Below are 13,386 nucleotides of genomic sequence, written 5' to 3'. Positions count from 1 at the left end.
TTGTTGTAAGGCGTTAAAATAGTGAAAGTTAACGGGAAGAAAAAGGTAGAAGCATTAACATAAATAAAAAAAGTTTAAAAAGATTTTAAACGCCATGACACGTTACTAAATGTAATTTATTATCTTATACATTTATACTTTAAATATATCTCATCACTGATCTAACACTGGTTAATTTAAAAAGGCGATATTTGCAAAATTATTTACAACTGTTATTTCCTCATTTATCTATATTATATGTTATGTACAAAATATGTAGAAATCAGGATCTTGTTTGCAGTGCATTGGATAAATGGAAAACATTTAATTTTACATATTCTAAAATTTTCAAGATGTTCGCTGAAAGAAGTCCGAAATTTTTCTCTGCCCTGCTTTTTTCGTTGGTGATTCGTGTTTCGAATACACTGAAGAATTTTCATTCAAAGTTTGAACAGATTCGGATGGACCATCCAATTCTGTAGATATCTCCATTGACTGCCCTTCAGTTTCTTTTATTAACGTATTACTATCGTTGCTTGTCTGTTGGGAAACAATCTCTTGTTGTATATCTAACAATCTCAGACCAGATAACGAATGTTCGTGAATTGGAGAGTTTTGTGAAGTATCTGCTAAAATTTTCCATAACGAAGGTTTCTTCTTTTTCTGTCCGACATCTTTATCTTGAATTTCTTCTCCTTTGTGTACGTTATTTTTATTTTGATTTTGTTCTTTTCCAGCAATATTTCTCACCTCTGTACTACTTTGTGTTATAACATCTTTCTTTTTACTTATAGTATTTTCGTCATAACTAGTTAACCACTCTTGTATTCTTCCTTCTTCTGTGTCTTGATATTTGATGTCTGTACGAAACGATTGTTTGTCATCGATAGTAACGCTTTTACTTCTTCGAAAGACTTCTTTCGTTGTTGAAATTTTTGTTTGAATATTCTTTTTCAAGTACTGTGTTAATGGTTTTATTTTACTTCGATTATATAAAAACTGATAAAGGTCTAATTCTTCGGTTACAGCAAATTCTTGGTACTGTACCAGTAATGAAAATATGTGAGCTAAAAATATATATCACAGTGAATATTTGTATACCTTATGCGCATTCACTTTGTCTTAAAGTATGGTTTACCTATATTTGTCTCGTGTTTTACAAAATGCGAATACATTTCAGCAATTTCATCCCGTAAACTTGTATCTCCAAATGTAAAATAAACCATAGATCGATTTACTATTGCTGCAGCCATTAACTGCAACAATACTTTTAATTTCGGGTTTCCACGAAAAGCTCCACATCCCCAGTTTCCAGTTGCTATAGCAGGCAGATTATTCCTGTTACTTTCACATCCGATAAACCCAACATAGGCCTGTATAAAAGATTGTATTATTTTATATCCAACCCATCTGAGCAATCTGTATTTACTATTAATAAATTATTAACCTTATTCAGTTCTCTTATTATGTTACTTGTAATGAATTGCGCGTGGGGTTGTTTAAAATAAAGAGCATCAATTGCGACGATGGATGTGAGTCGCCTTCCACTATTGTCCCTAGGCGTTTCATCAACAAAATCTCCCAACCACTTAAAAGTATTACTGTAACCTTTGTATTTGCTGTATCTTTCAACGCCACTAACAATTAATGCTTCAGTATCATCCAATTCTTCTGCGACGAGCATTGTTACCATTAATTCGGGACAAATCACAAATCTTATCTCTTCTTGTACGCAACCTGACCCGAGCACACCACCGCCTATATATCTATAAAATTACAGATCAATTATAGATCAATTTAGCTTAATACTTTAAACATTAAGAAAAAACCATAAATTACTTATTAGCAAAGTCCACTTGTAGAAGTCCAGCTCCTTCTGTTTCTATAGTTCCCTTGCTTGTAATATGCAATGGAGGCAGTTTTTGTACTTGAGCATCCCATTTTGGACAATCTGACTTTGGAATATAACGTCTTTGAATTGTTACTACACCTTCTGGGGCTGCTCTACGGGAAGATTATAGTATAGTTCACATTCCATTTCTCTATAAAAAAGAGGAGCTTAATGAATTTAATATTTTATTGCACCCACCTTTGCACGTGACCCTTCTAAAGTAATGAAATATGCATTTCATTTTTTCCATAACTGACTCACACCTGTTCCATTTTTCATCTTTATATGCTGAAAACAATCTATATAAATGCATATATTAAAATATTAAATATACTCACTTATATAATTATTTACAGTTATTTGTTAAATGTAAAAAAAGTTGAAAGTTTTAATTATAAAATACCTGTTAAAATTGATGTATGGATATGTTCCATATTCAGATTGCGGATTTGTCGAATTACGTCTTGGGAATGTACAGAAAAATGCATTTGCTAGCAAAGAGGCTATTTGTAATTGGCTGAGACTGATAGTTCCATTAGTGTGGCGTTTTAGAAGAGGCACTGGGCTAGTTACCAAAACAGGAAGTTGCAAAGCAAGTCGGACCATTTTTGGCAATAATACTTCAAAGAAAATATTTGTTTCTTCTTCATCAACTACCTTCAGTTTGAAAATATTATATAATCAAAATATCCTGGGAGCGCATTTTAAATAAAAATGATAAAGTTATAACTCCTACTTCAGAAAAAAAATGATGTAATGCAGCAAAATTCCAACGTTGTGCATATATGTGATTATAAGAAAGTATTGCAGTTTCTAATTGTTGAGTTGAAACAAAATTCTGAAGCAATGATTCCTGTATTAATTCCCATCTATTTCTACAACGACGATTTCCATCCTGTAATAAAATATAAATTTATAGATTAGATTCCTTTGCAAATACAATGATATAGACAACAATAGAGCTCAGAAATTATTACATACCTGATCAATTGGGTACATGCTATGTTTTGAATGTGGCATTCGTACATAACCCTGGCACCATTTATCTACTTGATGCATAGGATATGGTTTTGGTACACCATTTACAGATAATGGTAACTGTTTTATATCAATTTTTAAATTAGGATTTAAACATGGTTTATAAGAGGTTTTTATTGAAATTAATATTTACCGCTATTAATACTGTATGAGATGAAGAAGGCCAAATGGGAGGTAATTCTTGACAACCATATATTCCTAAACCTTTACGAATCTCATCCATACTGGTACCCTTCCATTCAGGTATATCATCCACAGGTTCTGGTTCGTTAATATTAATGGACTGTGAACTCGCTTAACATGATCAAATATAATTATTTTATATTTTACAAATTTCAAACTATTAAAATTATACATGTAAAACATCTTACAATTATTGTAACTTTCAGCAGTACTTATATCATCTACATCGCTAAATATGCTTGGTGAAAGCATTTCTTCATCAAATGACAATCCAGGCTCTGACATTATAATCTTTCAACTGCAAAAATTATACAAAAAATATAGTTTAAACAATAAATGGGAACAACGAAAGGAGTAATATGTAATATTGTAATATGAAATGAAATCTTTACATACAAAGACAGAATAACGACGTAAAGACAATGCATAACGCGATACGAAAAATAAAATTATTGTTAAAATAACGATGAATAATACTAGTCGTTTTCTTTTTTTATAAGTTTATCTTAAATATTTACGATGACAAAATGATGTGTTACGTATCTGTGTATACACACATTTGGCGCCACAATTCTTTGCGGAGTGAATGTATTATAAGACAATTACACAGAGAGTCATACATAAAAGAGACTATATTAAATAAGATAAAATAAAGTTTACAAGCGTATTAAATTTTCATTTACACTCCACATTTTGATATTTGTTACATTTTTCTACGAATAAACGTTAATGCTTTGTAACAGGTTGAAATAGCATGAAACATGAAACGAATTGATACAGTCTACTCGACGAATCATTTCATTTAGTGAATTTTTTGCCCAAATGTTGGATATTTACTTCTTTAAACAAATCTAAACCTTTGATCTAAACAATATTTTTCCATATATAAAATAAATGTACTACATACCTGTGTTTGAAACGTGTACTTCTATTATTGTTCACAAGATTAAATACATGTGACTAGTAATTATTGAAAAAGGAATTTGTTATTATGTCATCAGTATAGTTTAGGTATCGAATATTTATAAATCGATTTGAAGATATAATCCCTTATGTGTTATTACTTTTTGCAACCTTGTATATTGTTTATTTCACACTGGAATCAAAAAGCGATAGCTACATGTGTTTATTACAATAATATATCTCTGACCTTTCATAACAGATTGCATTGATCCATTAATGTCGCATCGTTTATCATGTTATAGAAGAATATCATTAAATTACATTTATCTGGCGTAATCTATATTTGCGTAAACCATGTGCAGAAAACGAAGGATTAAATTAAACGAGACACGAGAGATTTAGCTCGTTTATTAGTTTGTTCATTTTATTAGCATGTTATTCAAGAGAGACAGTTAGGAAGGGGACGAACGGCGGTAGCAAAGAATAAGAATGGAAAAGGAAAAAGAGAAAGGCTGGTTGAAAGGAGTTTGATATTGGCGCGCGACCTGCGCTTCACTAAAATCAATGAGCACAACCGGCGAGTGTGTCAGTGCGACGTCCGTCGACGGCGCGTCAGAGTGCTGTTGCGGTCTTCCTTGTCCTTTGCGTTTTCGCCTCCTTTCTTCCTTCAAAAACTCCGCGTTATCGCGTGATAAGGATCATGTAAGATTAAAAATTGAAATGCCAAGTCAAGAAGACATGGACCTATGTACCGATAAGGTACTGTCCAAAGGGAGAATACTTCAAGAACTGACGAAAGCTGTCAAATTGGTAAGTCTCTCGTTACTTCAGGTATAGGGACGGCGTCGACGGCGTATCAAGGCCGTACGCTGTTTTAACATATAGATATATACATACATATATCTATGCACCTTCCGAATGAAGCTTTTAAATGGGTTTCTCATGATGCAGCAACTGAACGATATTTTCTTTGTTCTTTAACATTAACTCAACTATATTCGATTTTTTGGTGGGGTATGCTCTTATCAATATAAAAAATGAATTTTTACCAACAACATTTCTAACCGTAACGAAATAACTACACAGTCTTAAACATCTAGCACACGCACGCTTCAATGCGTCAGTCTTCTAGCGCAGTTCGAAGAGATTTCTATTGTGTTTCTTTTTAAATTTGCAAATTCGCGCATGAACGCCAGCTACATTAGTTTATCGTTATTAGGATTTTTTGCTTCTTATCTGTGATACTTTTCACGTAATCCTTGTTGAAGTTTCTTATGCGTCGTGAGTTACCTAGTTATTTCTTCATCTGTCAATCGGTTGACGTTTCGTCCGTTATACTTTCGAATCCACGCGGATCGATTGAATTCGTTTTGTGGCTCTTTTAATTAGTTCGCATGATTACCTATACCCAACAATTTTGTACAAGAACAGAGGCTAACAGGTTGCAGACTCATAAATATGTGTAAATCTTGTTAATTTTATGTTAATCTGACATATCTTTCAAGAGATACATTAATTATGCTTTCAACTTATTTCAGTCTCTAATTGTCAAGTAAATAAAATGAGATTTATTTATTTCAATTAGGTTTATGTTCAGAGTTTATATGGTACAGTAGTCCTAGATGGGGATTCTTGGTTGGTCTACTGGTTAGATCGAGCTCTGCGACATGGATTACGCATAGAACGACATGGATATTGGGGCACAGCTCGTGAACTCAGCCATCAAGATACCGTTGTTGTAATTCATGCCCTCCAGAGTGTATTAACTTCTATTGGGAAAGGTACATTTGAATATATTGTCCTTAAAATTATATTAATTAATTTAAAAAGAAACACTACTATACAGTTTTATATATTTTACAGGTCGAGCATGGCTTTATCATACTCTTAGCGAAGGCAGCTTTGAAAGTTATTTAGCCTGTTTATTACGAGATACAAAAACATTAAAAAAACAGTACTTTCCACACGCACTTGTTCGGGATGCAGATAAGACCAATCAACTAGTTAATCTACTGGCTGGTCTAGAGAATGTGTCCTTTACATTGCAATTGGTAGGTACATAGAATTTTCTTACTGTTCTTTAGGACTAATTAAAAAACTTCAAATATTTGTCAAATATCTGCTTCATCTTGTTTTTTTAAATATCAATGTTTTATACGTTTAGCAAGATTTTTTCATAAGGTGTGTCTAACAAAATTTCTCTGAAAAGCATTGATATTCCCATTGTAAGCATTAAGTATCCACTTTTTCCTTTCTTTTGTTTTAGCATCAATGTAAATGTCAATAAGGATATCAGTGTGTGGTTGTTAACATTTTATATTTAACATGTTTTTCGAGTCTTTTACTTCATTTCCCCTATGCTGATATCAGTATCACCCCCCAGTTACAATTATCTCAATAATAAATAGTGAGTTGCTTAGTAGGAGTTAAGTATTGAAATAAATCTGTTTTTATGAATTTAAGGGGCAATAAGTTATCATCTGTGTATTACCTATTTTTTACTCATTATATCACCTTCTTTACTTGTTCATGGAAAGTCTTTCAGAGACAACCTTTTCTTGTGTACATATCAAGCTGTTGCTATTTATACCTTTTATGGTATAATTCTTCATATAATTTAAATAAATTCATAAAAAATTTGTAACATAAAAAAATTGTTTTTTATTTAGGATGTAACATATCTGGATATCTGTAATTATATGCCTCAAAGGCCTATGAGTGTAAATCCTTCTGGAACCATATTGTCATTACATCTTAGATCATCTAGTGTCTCTTCGAGTTTAGCTTCACCTGGTGACAGTGGAGTGGCTTTTGATAGTGACATGGATCTTGCAAATGAAACAGATGCTAGTAGTTATAAAGAGGTAAGTTTTCGTCGTACAATAATTTGTATTGAAATATCGATTAGTAGCTTCTATCAATGATAAGATGTATTTATTTTTTTAGGAAGATTTTAATCTCGAAGAAATTCCAAAATATCGAAACAATCGGTATAAAACAATAATGAATAACTGCATGGAAGACAATAAAAACCTCAGCTCTAGCGATTCCAGCGAGGATGGGAAAACACCGACACAATCGCCTGGATTAGTCGCGAAATTTCAAACTGCAATGGTGACGAAGAGTGATATAGCGAATCAGAATTTGACTAGAAAGCTTGATGATAATGAGCTTAACTGCTCTAGTCTAGACACATTGAAAGATTATAGTTTCTACAGTAAAAGTTTAGATGATTCGAAGACGAATGATAAAATTGACAACGGAGTCACGGAATTGAATAAACGAAGCACCTATTATAGCGACGGTAGTTACAGTTTCAAGAGAAGACTCAATCCTCGTAATTCTTATGTGATTAATAATGACACAAATCTCTTAGAGCTTAGTATGACCATTTCAGATTGCGAAAATATGGAAGCACCATATGGTATTTTAAATACAGTTAATATGACTGAAGCGAGTATTTTGTCTTCATCTAGCTCTGAGGCTTTAGTACAACGTAGACAACGTAAAAAAAAACGTGGAGAAAGCAAGAAGCGCGTAAGTTTTCATGAAGATATTCTGAAAACTATGAAATTAGACGATGATGAGAATTATGCAGATTTCTCTATGAATTTTCTGACGTCTAACTCAGTACAAAAGAAAGACGCTCAGAAAGGTAGATACAGTTGGTGCGCTCATGGAGATTCTCCTTACGTTCAGAAAAATATAAATAGCAGGAATGTACATTCCGATTATTATTCCTATTCCTCTTCGTCGGGTGTATACGACAGCGATAGTGAAAAGAAAGCATCTTCAAAAATATGTGAGCAATCGATCTGTCAAAACAGTTGTAAGTGTGCTTGTGGATTATCTCTATCTGAACGAGGCGTGCCCGAGGGTCAAGAAGATCCGGGAAAAACATTGAGACCAAAAATGGAGATTGAATTGGGGGAGAACGAAGCACAGGAAGCGTATATCGTTGAAAAACAGTACGGCAATATCGTAGAGGATCCACCGTCTAAAGCAGAAATGCCTTGTCCCTCTACTTCCAAAAAGCCCTCAAATTCTAATGACTGGTCGGAAGTAGGTAGCGTTACGTCGGATTTAGAAGAGCGTAAAAACAACAGACATTTAGCTTCTCCATCGAAAAAGCGTAACATGACGTCAATATTAACCGGAGAAAATAGTAACAAATTAGCGCCACCACCTTTGAGACAAGCACCGTGTAAAACCTCTTTGTTAAGCAGGTTTTTAAAATCCATAACGGAGAGGAAGTTTGAAATCAGAAAAAATAAAAAATCGCAAAAGACTAATCCATTATATATCAAAGGTGTAAAGACTAGCTATGATTCTTTTAAAGATTTTAATGATAATCTTGATAAAGAGATACAGGAGAATGTGGCTGCAGAGAAACGAGAATTCAGTGGAGAAAAAGTTAGTCTGAAACTGCGCGAACTCTTTAAGAAGCACGTCTATAGAGACAAGACAGAAGAATTATATAAAGTATACAAAGTTAGAAGTTCGTATATGACAAATGGAGAAAGTAAACCAATGCTTGCTTTATTAACAGACAAAACGTTATATTTAACTGGTTCAAAGATAGATCATACTTATAGTAATCAATTCGTTATTCCGTATAACGAATTAGACGTTATAATGGTAAGTTTTGTTTGAATAATAATATTCTTTTATTATGTATCTATAAAAAGAACATATTTTTTTAGATCGGACCAAATGCACAAACAATATTATTATCCAACGCGGACTACGAGATGCAATATCTATTTTCTACTGGAAGTTCTCAGATCACGTCAGAGTTAATTACTCATTTGGAAATGGCTATGAGACGATCTCCAACAAAACCAAAGCTTCCAGCAGTGAAAGAATTAAGTTACGAAGATATGCATATTTTAAGACATTCAATTCTTTGCGACACCGCTGTGCATCCTGTACGTAAACACGAAAAAGAAGATTGAAAGTATTGTAGAAGTAACTGTGGAAAATTATTACATGAACCCTTATAGTATATAAACTTCAGGATCCTTGTGAAGTTAACAGACAATTAACATTTCAGGATGAAAAAATCGAGCACTATAATATGATTTACATTGAAGATGAATATATGTCTCCTCCAAGCACACCTTGTGGGCCTACAAAAGAAGGAGACCTTATGTACAGACCTCATACATACCAACAACTTCACCCCAACGCTCCTACCAATCCATGGCAGGCTGGATATTTTGTCTTAAAGGGAGGTGTTGTTTATATGTTCACTGATGCAAACCAACGGCTCCCGAAACGAGCAATTCCATTAAAAGGTGGTCTTTGTCAAGGATGTAGAAGAATCCCTAACTCCCATCGTCCGCACACATTTGAAATACTCTTAAAACCAAACAAAGCTTTTCAATTTGCCGCTCCAGACGAATATGTCGCTTCAGAATGGCTACAAAGTTTCGTTCAAAGTGCTTCTGGACTATTCAACTCTTCAGAGAAAAGAGAACCTTTGCCTTGCAGCCTTATCACAACTACCAAACACTTAGTAGCAATGAAAGAAGTATTTCCTGGTAAGCAGCGTGGTCAAACGCTTTCCTGTGCCTCTGTGGAAGACCTCACCGCTTTTAGAGTACCTGTAACTCAACAATCTTGGTGTATACTGGTGAGTATTAGGCAAAATTAAATACTGTATAGTTTTATAATGTTCTTTTTTTTTTGTGTACGCAGGAATTCGCATGTAGAGAAGTACATGAGAGCAGTGGCGATTGGGTAATATATTTTACCAATTATACTGAGCTGTGCACCTTCAGAGAAGTTCTGGAAACGCTCTGGGCAGACACAAGTTTGGTAGGATCATTAATATGTATATAGCTCAAAGAAAACAGATAATCATGTAAGAATTTATGTAAAATTATTTTCATTCATTTCTGTGTTATTAGGGCGAATTTCCTATGGTTACGCTTCCGCCGGAAGATAAACTTCACCGACGTTGCTCGGATGCTAGCAAAGAGTTGGAGCTTGCATGGCGACATTTGTTACCTTCAGAGGTCGACTAAATGCTATAAGGTATACTAATAGATAGTGGCTGTAACGTCACAATCGTTAACAGAAGAGTAGTGGTTAGAAGAAAGTTTAAAAAGTAAACGATAATAAATATAACAATTTGACAAGAAAAATTTATATTCTTATTTATATCGTGTGCTGTCAGAAAATTTCTCGAAGATGAACTACTATTTATAGTAATATTAAAATGAGTAAAGTTTACTACGAAAAATATCATTTTAAACTTTTTTTTAATCATGACGTTAGGTACAAGAATGTTATACGGTGATGTGGAAATGGCAAGTGACGACAATTCTAGGTAAAATATAGTTAGGTAATTTTGTTTTGCTATGTATCTTTGAAACAAATATTTTAACTTAATTGAGTTTGTCATGTATTGATCATGATTTATTAGTTTATTGTGTTTAACTATGGAAAATTTTTCGCGTAAAATCATAAACTTTTCATTTTTCCTGTAAATTACGTCCCACTATGTGTGTAGCGATACGAAAGTAATCTGCTTCTCATCGATACAATGATCATTCGACTGCTTTTAAAATCAATATCTCATGTTCCTCTGCGATTAATGAAATGGAGTGAAGAATACGAGAAATCATACGATTATATATATATATATATATATATATATTTAATAATATCGTAATATTGATGTGCTAATTAAATAAAATGGTGCAATATCTTTCTAGTAGCGTAAATGTTGCTTTGATTAATATCATCATGACAACATGATGAAGGATTGTGTAATATAATAATGAGTGCGTGAGATTATTCTAATTATAATGAATGTCTATTATATTGTACTATGTATCCATTCACGTTTATCGTAAGAATAATCTGTACTTCAAAAAGCACTACTCATACGAAATTCTTAAGAAAGAAAGGAAGGTACATGCTAAATAATACAGACAGTATAAGATAGAGCAGCTTAAATAACAAAATAATATTCTATAAATTGGTTTGGAAGTACATGTACGACATATAAACATTCCTAGTAGTAATGCCAGTAATTGTAACTACGAACAAAACCGTTTAATCTTATTTTAAATGTCTCTCTTCTGTATAAAATAAGTAAGACTTATCATTTTGAAATTGTAAATTTTTCAGTTAGTGATATGTACATTATTATTTTATTTTCAAATGTACAGATGCGGAAAAATGATCATGGAATGTATTTATTCCATATCCATTATAAGGTGCTTTTAAGTAATTACTTTAGATGTGTACTAACTTGGCGATTCGATATTACCATTTTTGTCATGTAGTGCTGAAATCTGGTGGATCGTCTAATTAAACATGTCGAGAAAAACTTAAGTAGCGATGGCTTTTTCTCCATTGTTTGAAATACCATTATTCTCAAAAATCGATTGCATATTTCAGTATACAAAAAGATGATTCCATACGCCAAAGAAATGTCATTTATACGGTTCCTTGTTTTTAAAAATCATAATTTGTTACTAAAACTACATGGACAGATTCAGCTTATTTAATAATTGTAAATAACAAAGTCGAACATGCTCTACGTATTGTTTCATATAGTCAAACGTACTTGTGATAAAGCATTTAAACGATAAAACATTTCAAATTAAGGAGTCAAATTTAAGAAGGTATTCATTTTTGACAATTACGAAAAATCAAAAAACATACATTAATTTCATTCCATGTTAGTTTCAATGTATTTTTTTCTGTGTATTATTTATGTTAGTATCTCTAAAAAGACAAAGGCATCCATTACATGCTATATCTGTATGTATATTTCTAAAATACATATTATAGCTATGCAATTTTGCACACTATCCACGCCACCGTTCGTGACTTTTAAAATTATAACAGAAAATAAATAAAAATAAAATTGCAACTAGTCAACTAAAAAAACAAATGGGTACAGATCTGATTGTTATTCCATTTTTTCATATTTTATTTAACGTTGGTAAACTCATATTACCTAATAATGAAAATACATTTATTCGCGTACAAAATGTCCTGTTGCAAATTTCAAATCTTTCACCTTCTCTATATTAACGGATGGATATTGTTTCTTTACAGCCTCCAAATCCATATTTGGAAACATACGCATCAGCTTAACGACACGATTTTTGGCACGGCTAAAATTTAATACAGTTGTTTAAAAAAGGATAAAAATTAGAAAATTTGTTTTTACAAAAAGGGGTAATACGAACTTTCGTGCTCTACGTTTTTGATTCCAAAGTTTTTCTCTGTAAAGTCTTAGGAATTTCCGTACTGCGTATCCATTATAACCGAACATGTGTCGTTTATGCCATCTATTATTCATAAATTTTGGTATGTTGTACTGACGCATTCGATAAAAGAAACGTAAACCTATAAACGAAAATACACATATAGTATTTATAACAAGCTTCTCATATATGTCACAACATGCGTTTCTAATACAAAACGTTATACCAAGTGCATTATATGTCAATTTTGCAGGACGTTCTCCAGTAGTTCCAGTTTCAAGCATATAATATGCCTTATTCCTTTCACGAACTACATTTTCTAAATTAGACATACTGTCTTCAACTTTATCAAGTCTTTCAGGATTAGGAAAGTATTCATATTGTTTTTTGTAAGCTTCTTCCATTGTTAGTAGCATATTGCGTTCTTTTAATAATACAAACCTAAAAAAATATGTATATGATTACTGTTACAATTATTTAAACATTATTGTAAGTACATCCAAAATTTACCACAATTTATGAAGATCTTCATTACTTTTCAATCTTAATTCTTCTTTCCTCCAAGAGCGTCCTACTTTTACTACATCCTTTCCCCAATTAGTTGGATCATCAAAGAATTCCATTAAGTCATTTCGTTTGAATGTAGTATGTATAAGTGCACATGGAACAGTGGATACTCTAAATATTTACAATTATATTTTTTTAGTTTATGTTGTGTAACTTCATTACTAAATACAATAAATACATTAATAATCATTACTTATATACTTTATAATTTAGCATAAATAAATATGACGTTCAAATTGCTCTTTCAAAGTTTTACGAGAAGGATCCCAGAATTTTCAAAAATCTTTAATAAATATTTACATAATGATACACTAAAAATTTATGCAGCTATCGTAAAAAATGTGTGGTTAACAATTACGTTGTTTATATATGTATAAATGAATGAATAAAAACGAATCTAAAAGACGTACCTTTGCCCATGTATCGGATTAAAAATTGTATTAAAATTTGTGGATAGAGATAAATTACTAAATAATCTTGTTACACTATTTACATTTTTAAAGATTTGAACACTTTTCCTAAGCGCTGCCATTTTCTACAGTAGGAATCCACGTTCGGTTTCTGCTAATGCAAGTCTAACATATCGATTTACGT

The 13,386-nt window shown here is 32.2% G+C and overlaps 3 protein-coding genes across 6 annotated transcripts; 1 reads left to right on the top strand and 2 right to left on the bottom strand.

The window, feature by feature from the left end:
• Window positions 1-89: 89 nt before the first annotated feature.
• Window positions 90-3,788, bottom strand: LOC143188773 (poly(ADP-ribose) glycohydrolase). 2 transcript variants are annotated; one of them, XM_076393214.1, is made up of 11 exons: window positions 3,649-3,788; window positions 3,280-3,389; window positions 3,042-3,202; window positions 2,852-2,968; window positions 2,607-2,765; window positions 2,274-2,527; window positions 2,069-2,169; window positions 1,819-1,978; window positions 1,427-1,745; window positions 1,118-1,352; window positions 90-1,046 (listed from the first exon to the last, which is right to left on the bottom strand). In XM_076393214.1, the coding sequence occupies exons 2-11, from the start codon at window positions 3,374-3,376 to the stop codon at window positions 328-330; spliced, it is 2,322 nt and encodes a 773-aa protein (XP_076249329.1). In that variant the 5' UTR covers window positions 3,377-3,389; window positions 3,649-3,788; the 3' UTR covers window positions 90-327. The 2 variants fall into 2 exon arrangements, with proteins under 2 accessions (XP_076249329.1, XP_076249337.1); XM_076393222.1 differs by having other exon boundaries at window positions 3,488-3,769.
• An 817-nt stretch (window positions 3,789-4,605) lies between these two features.
• Window positions 4,606-12,740, top strand: Prd1 (pleckstrin homology domain-containing protein pruning defect 1). Of its 3 annotated transcripts, none has more exons than XM_076393001.1 (10): window positions 4,606-4,804; window positions 5,580-5,775; window positions 5,858-6,045; window positions 6,664-6,858; window positions 6,941-8,632; window positions 8,698-8,922; window positions 9,048-9,629; window positions 9,695-9,814; window positions 9,907-10,033; window positions 12,074-12,740. In XM_076393001.1, the coding sequence occupies exons 1-9, from the start codon at window positions 4,715-4,717 to the stop codon at window positions 10,021-10,023; spliced, it is 3,405 nt and encodes a 1,134-aa protein (XP_076249116.1). In that variant the 5' UTR covers window positions 4,606-4,714; the 3' UTR covers window positions 10,024-10,033; window positions 12,074-12,740. The 3 variants fall into 3 exon arrangements, with proteins under 3 accessions (XP_076249116.1, XP_076249127.1, XP_076249108.1); XM_076393012.1 differs by lacking the exon at window positions 12,074-12,740 and adding an exon at window positions 10,277-11,346; XM_076392993.1 differs by lacking the exon at window positions 12,074-12,740 and having other exon boundaries at window positions 9,907-11,346.
• Window positions 11,991-13,364, bottom strand: Mrpl47 (mitochondrial ribosomal protein L47). Its single transcript, XM_076393025.1, has 5 exons — window positions 13,203-13,364; window positions 12,736-12,903; window positions 12,452-12,666; window positions 12,208-12,367; window positions 11,991-12,132 (listed from the first exon to the last, which is right to left on the bottom strand). The coding sequence occupies exons 1-5, from the start codon at window positions 13,322-13,324 to the stop codon at window positions 11,991-11,993; spliced, it is 807 nt and encodes a 268-aa protein (XP_076249140.1). The 5' UTR covers window positions 13,325-13,364.
• Between the last annotated feature and the right edge of the window lie 22 nt (window positions 13,365-13,386).

This window comes from Calliopsis andreniformis, chromosome 1 (genome assembly GCF_051401765.1).
Source record: "Calliopsis andreniformis isolate RMS-2024a chromosome 1, iyCalAndr_principal, whole genome shotgun sequence".
Classification (NCBI taxonomy): domain Eukaryota; kingdom Metazoa; phylum Arthropoda; class Insecta; order Hymenoptera; family Andrenidae; genus Calliopsis; species Calliopsis andreniformis.
Note: the sequence above shows the minus strand (reverse complement) of the source record. Positions and strands in the feature narration are given on the sequence as shown.

What these genes read in the sequence shown, in the direction of transcription:
- LOC143188773 (XM_076393214.1), bottom strand. Translation starts at nt 3,376, where the DNA reads ATGTCAGAGCCTGGATTGTCATTTGATGAAGAAATGCTTTCACCAAGC. An exon ending in TGCTGAAAGTTACAATAATT is followed by an intron (nt 3,203 to 3,279) that starts GTAAGATGTTTT and finishes GATCATGTTAAG; the next exon opens with CGAGTTCACAGTCCATTAAT. An exon ending in CAAGTGGACTTTGCTAATAA is followed by an intron (nt 1,746 to 1,818) that starts GTAATTTATGGT and finishes GTAATTTTATAG; the next exon opens with ATATATAGGCGGTGGTGTGC.
- Prd1 (XM_076393001.1), top strand. Translation starts at nt 4,715, where the DNA reads ATGCCAAGTCAAGAAGACATGGACCTATGTACCGATAAGGTACTGTCC. An exon ending in ATGCTAGTAGTTATAAAGAG is followed by an intron (nt 6,859 to 6,940) that starts GTAAGTTTTCGT and finishes TTATTTTTTTAG; the next exon opens with GAAGATTTTAATCTCGAAGA. An exon ending in GCGACACCGCTGTGCATCCT is followed by an intron (nt 8,923 to 9,047) that starts GTACGTAAACAC and finishes TTAACATTTCAG; the next exon opens with GATGAAAAAATCGAGCACTA.
- Mrpl47 (XM_076393025.1), bottom strand. Translation starts at nt 13,324, where the DNA reads ATGGCAGCGCTTAGGAAAAGTGTTCAAATCTTTAAAAATGTAAATAGT. An exon ending in GAAGATCTTCATAAATTGTG is followed by an intron (nt 12,667 to 12,735) that starts GTAAATTTTGGA and finishes ATATTTTTTTAG; the next exon opens with GTTTGTATTATTAAAAGAAC. An exon ending in CAAAAACGTAGAGCACGAAA is followed by an intron (nt 12,133 to 12,207) that starts GTTCGTATTACC and finishes ATTAAATTTTAG; the next exon opens with CCGTGCCAAAAATCGTGTCG.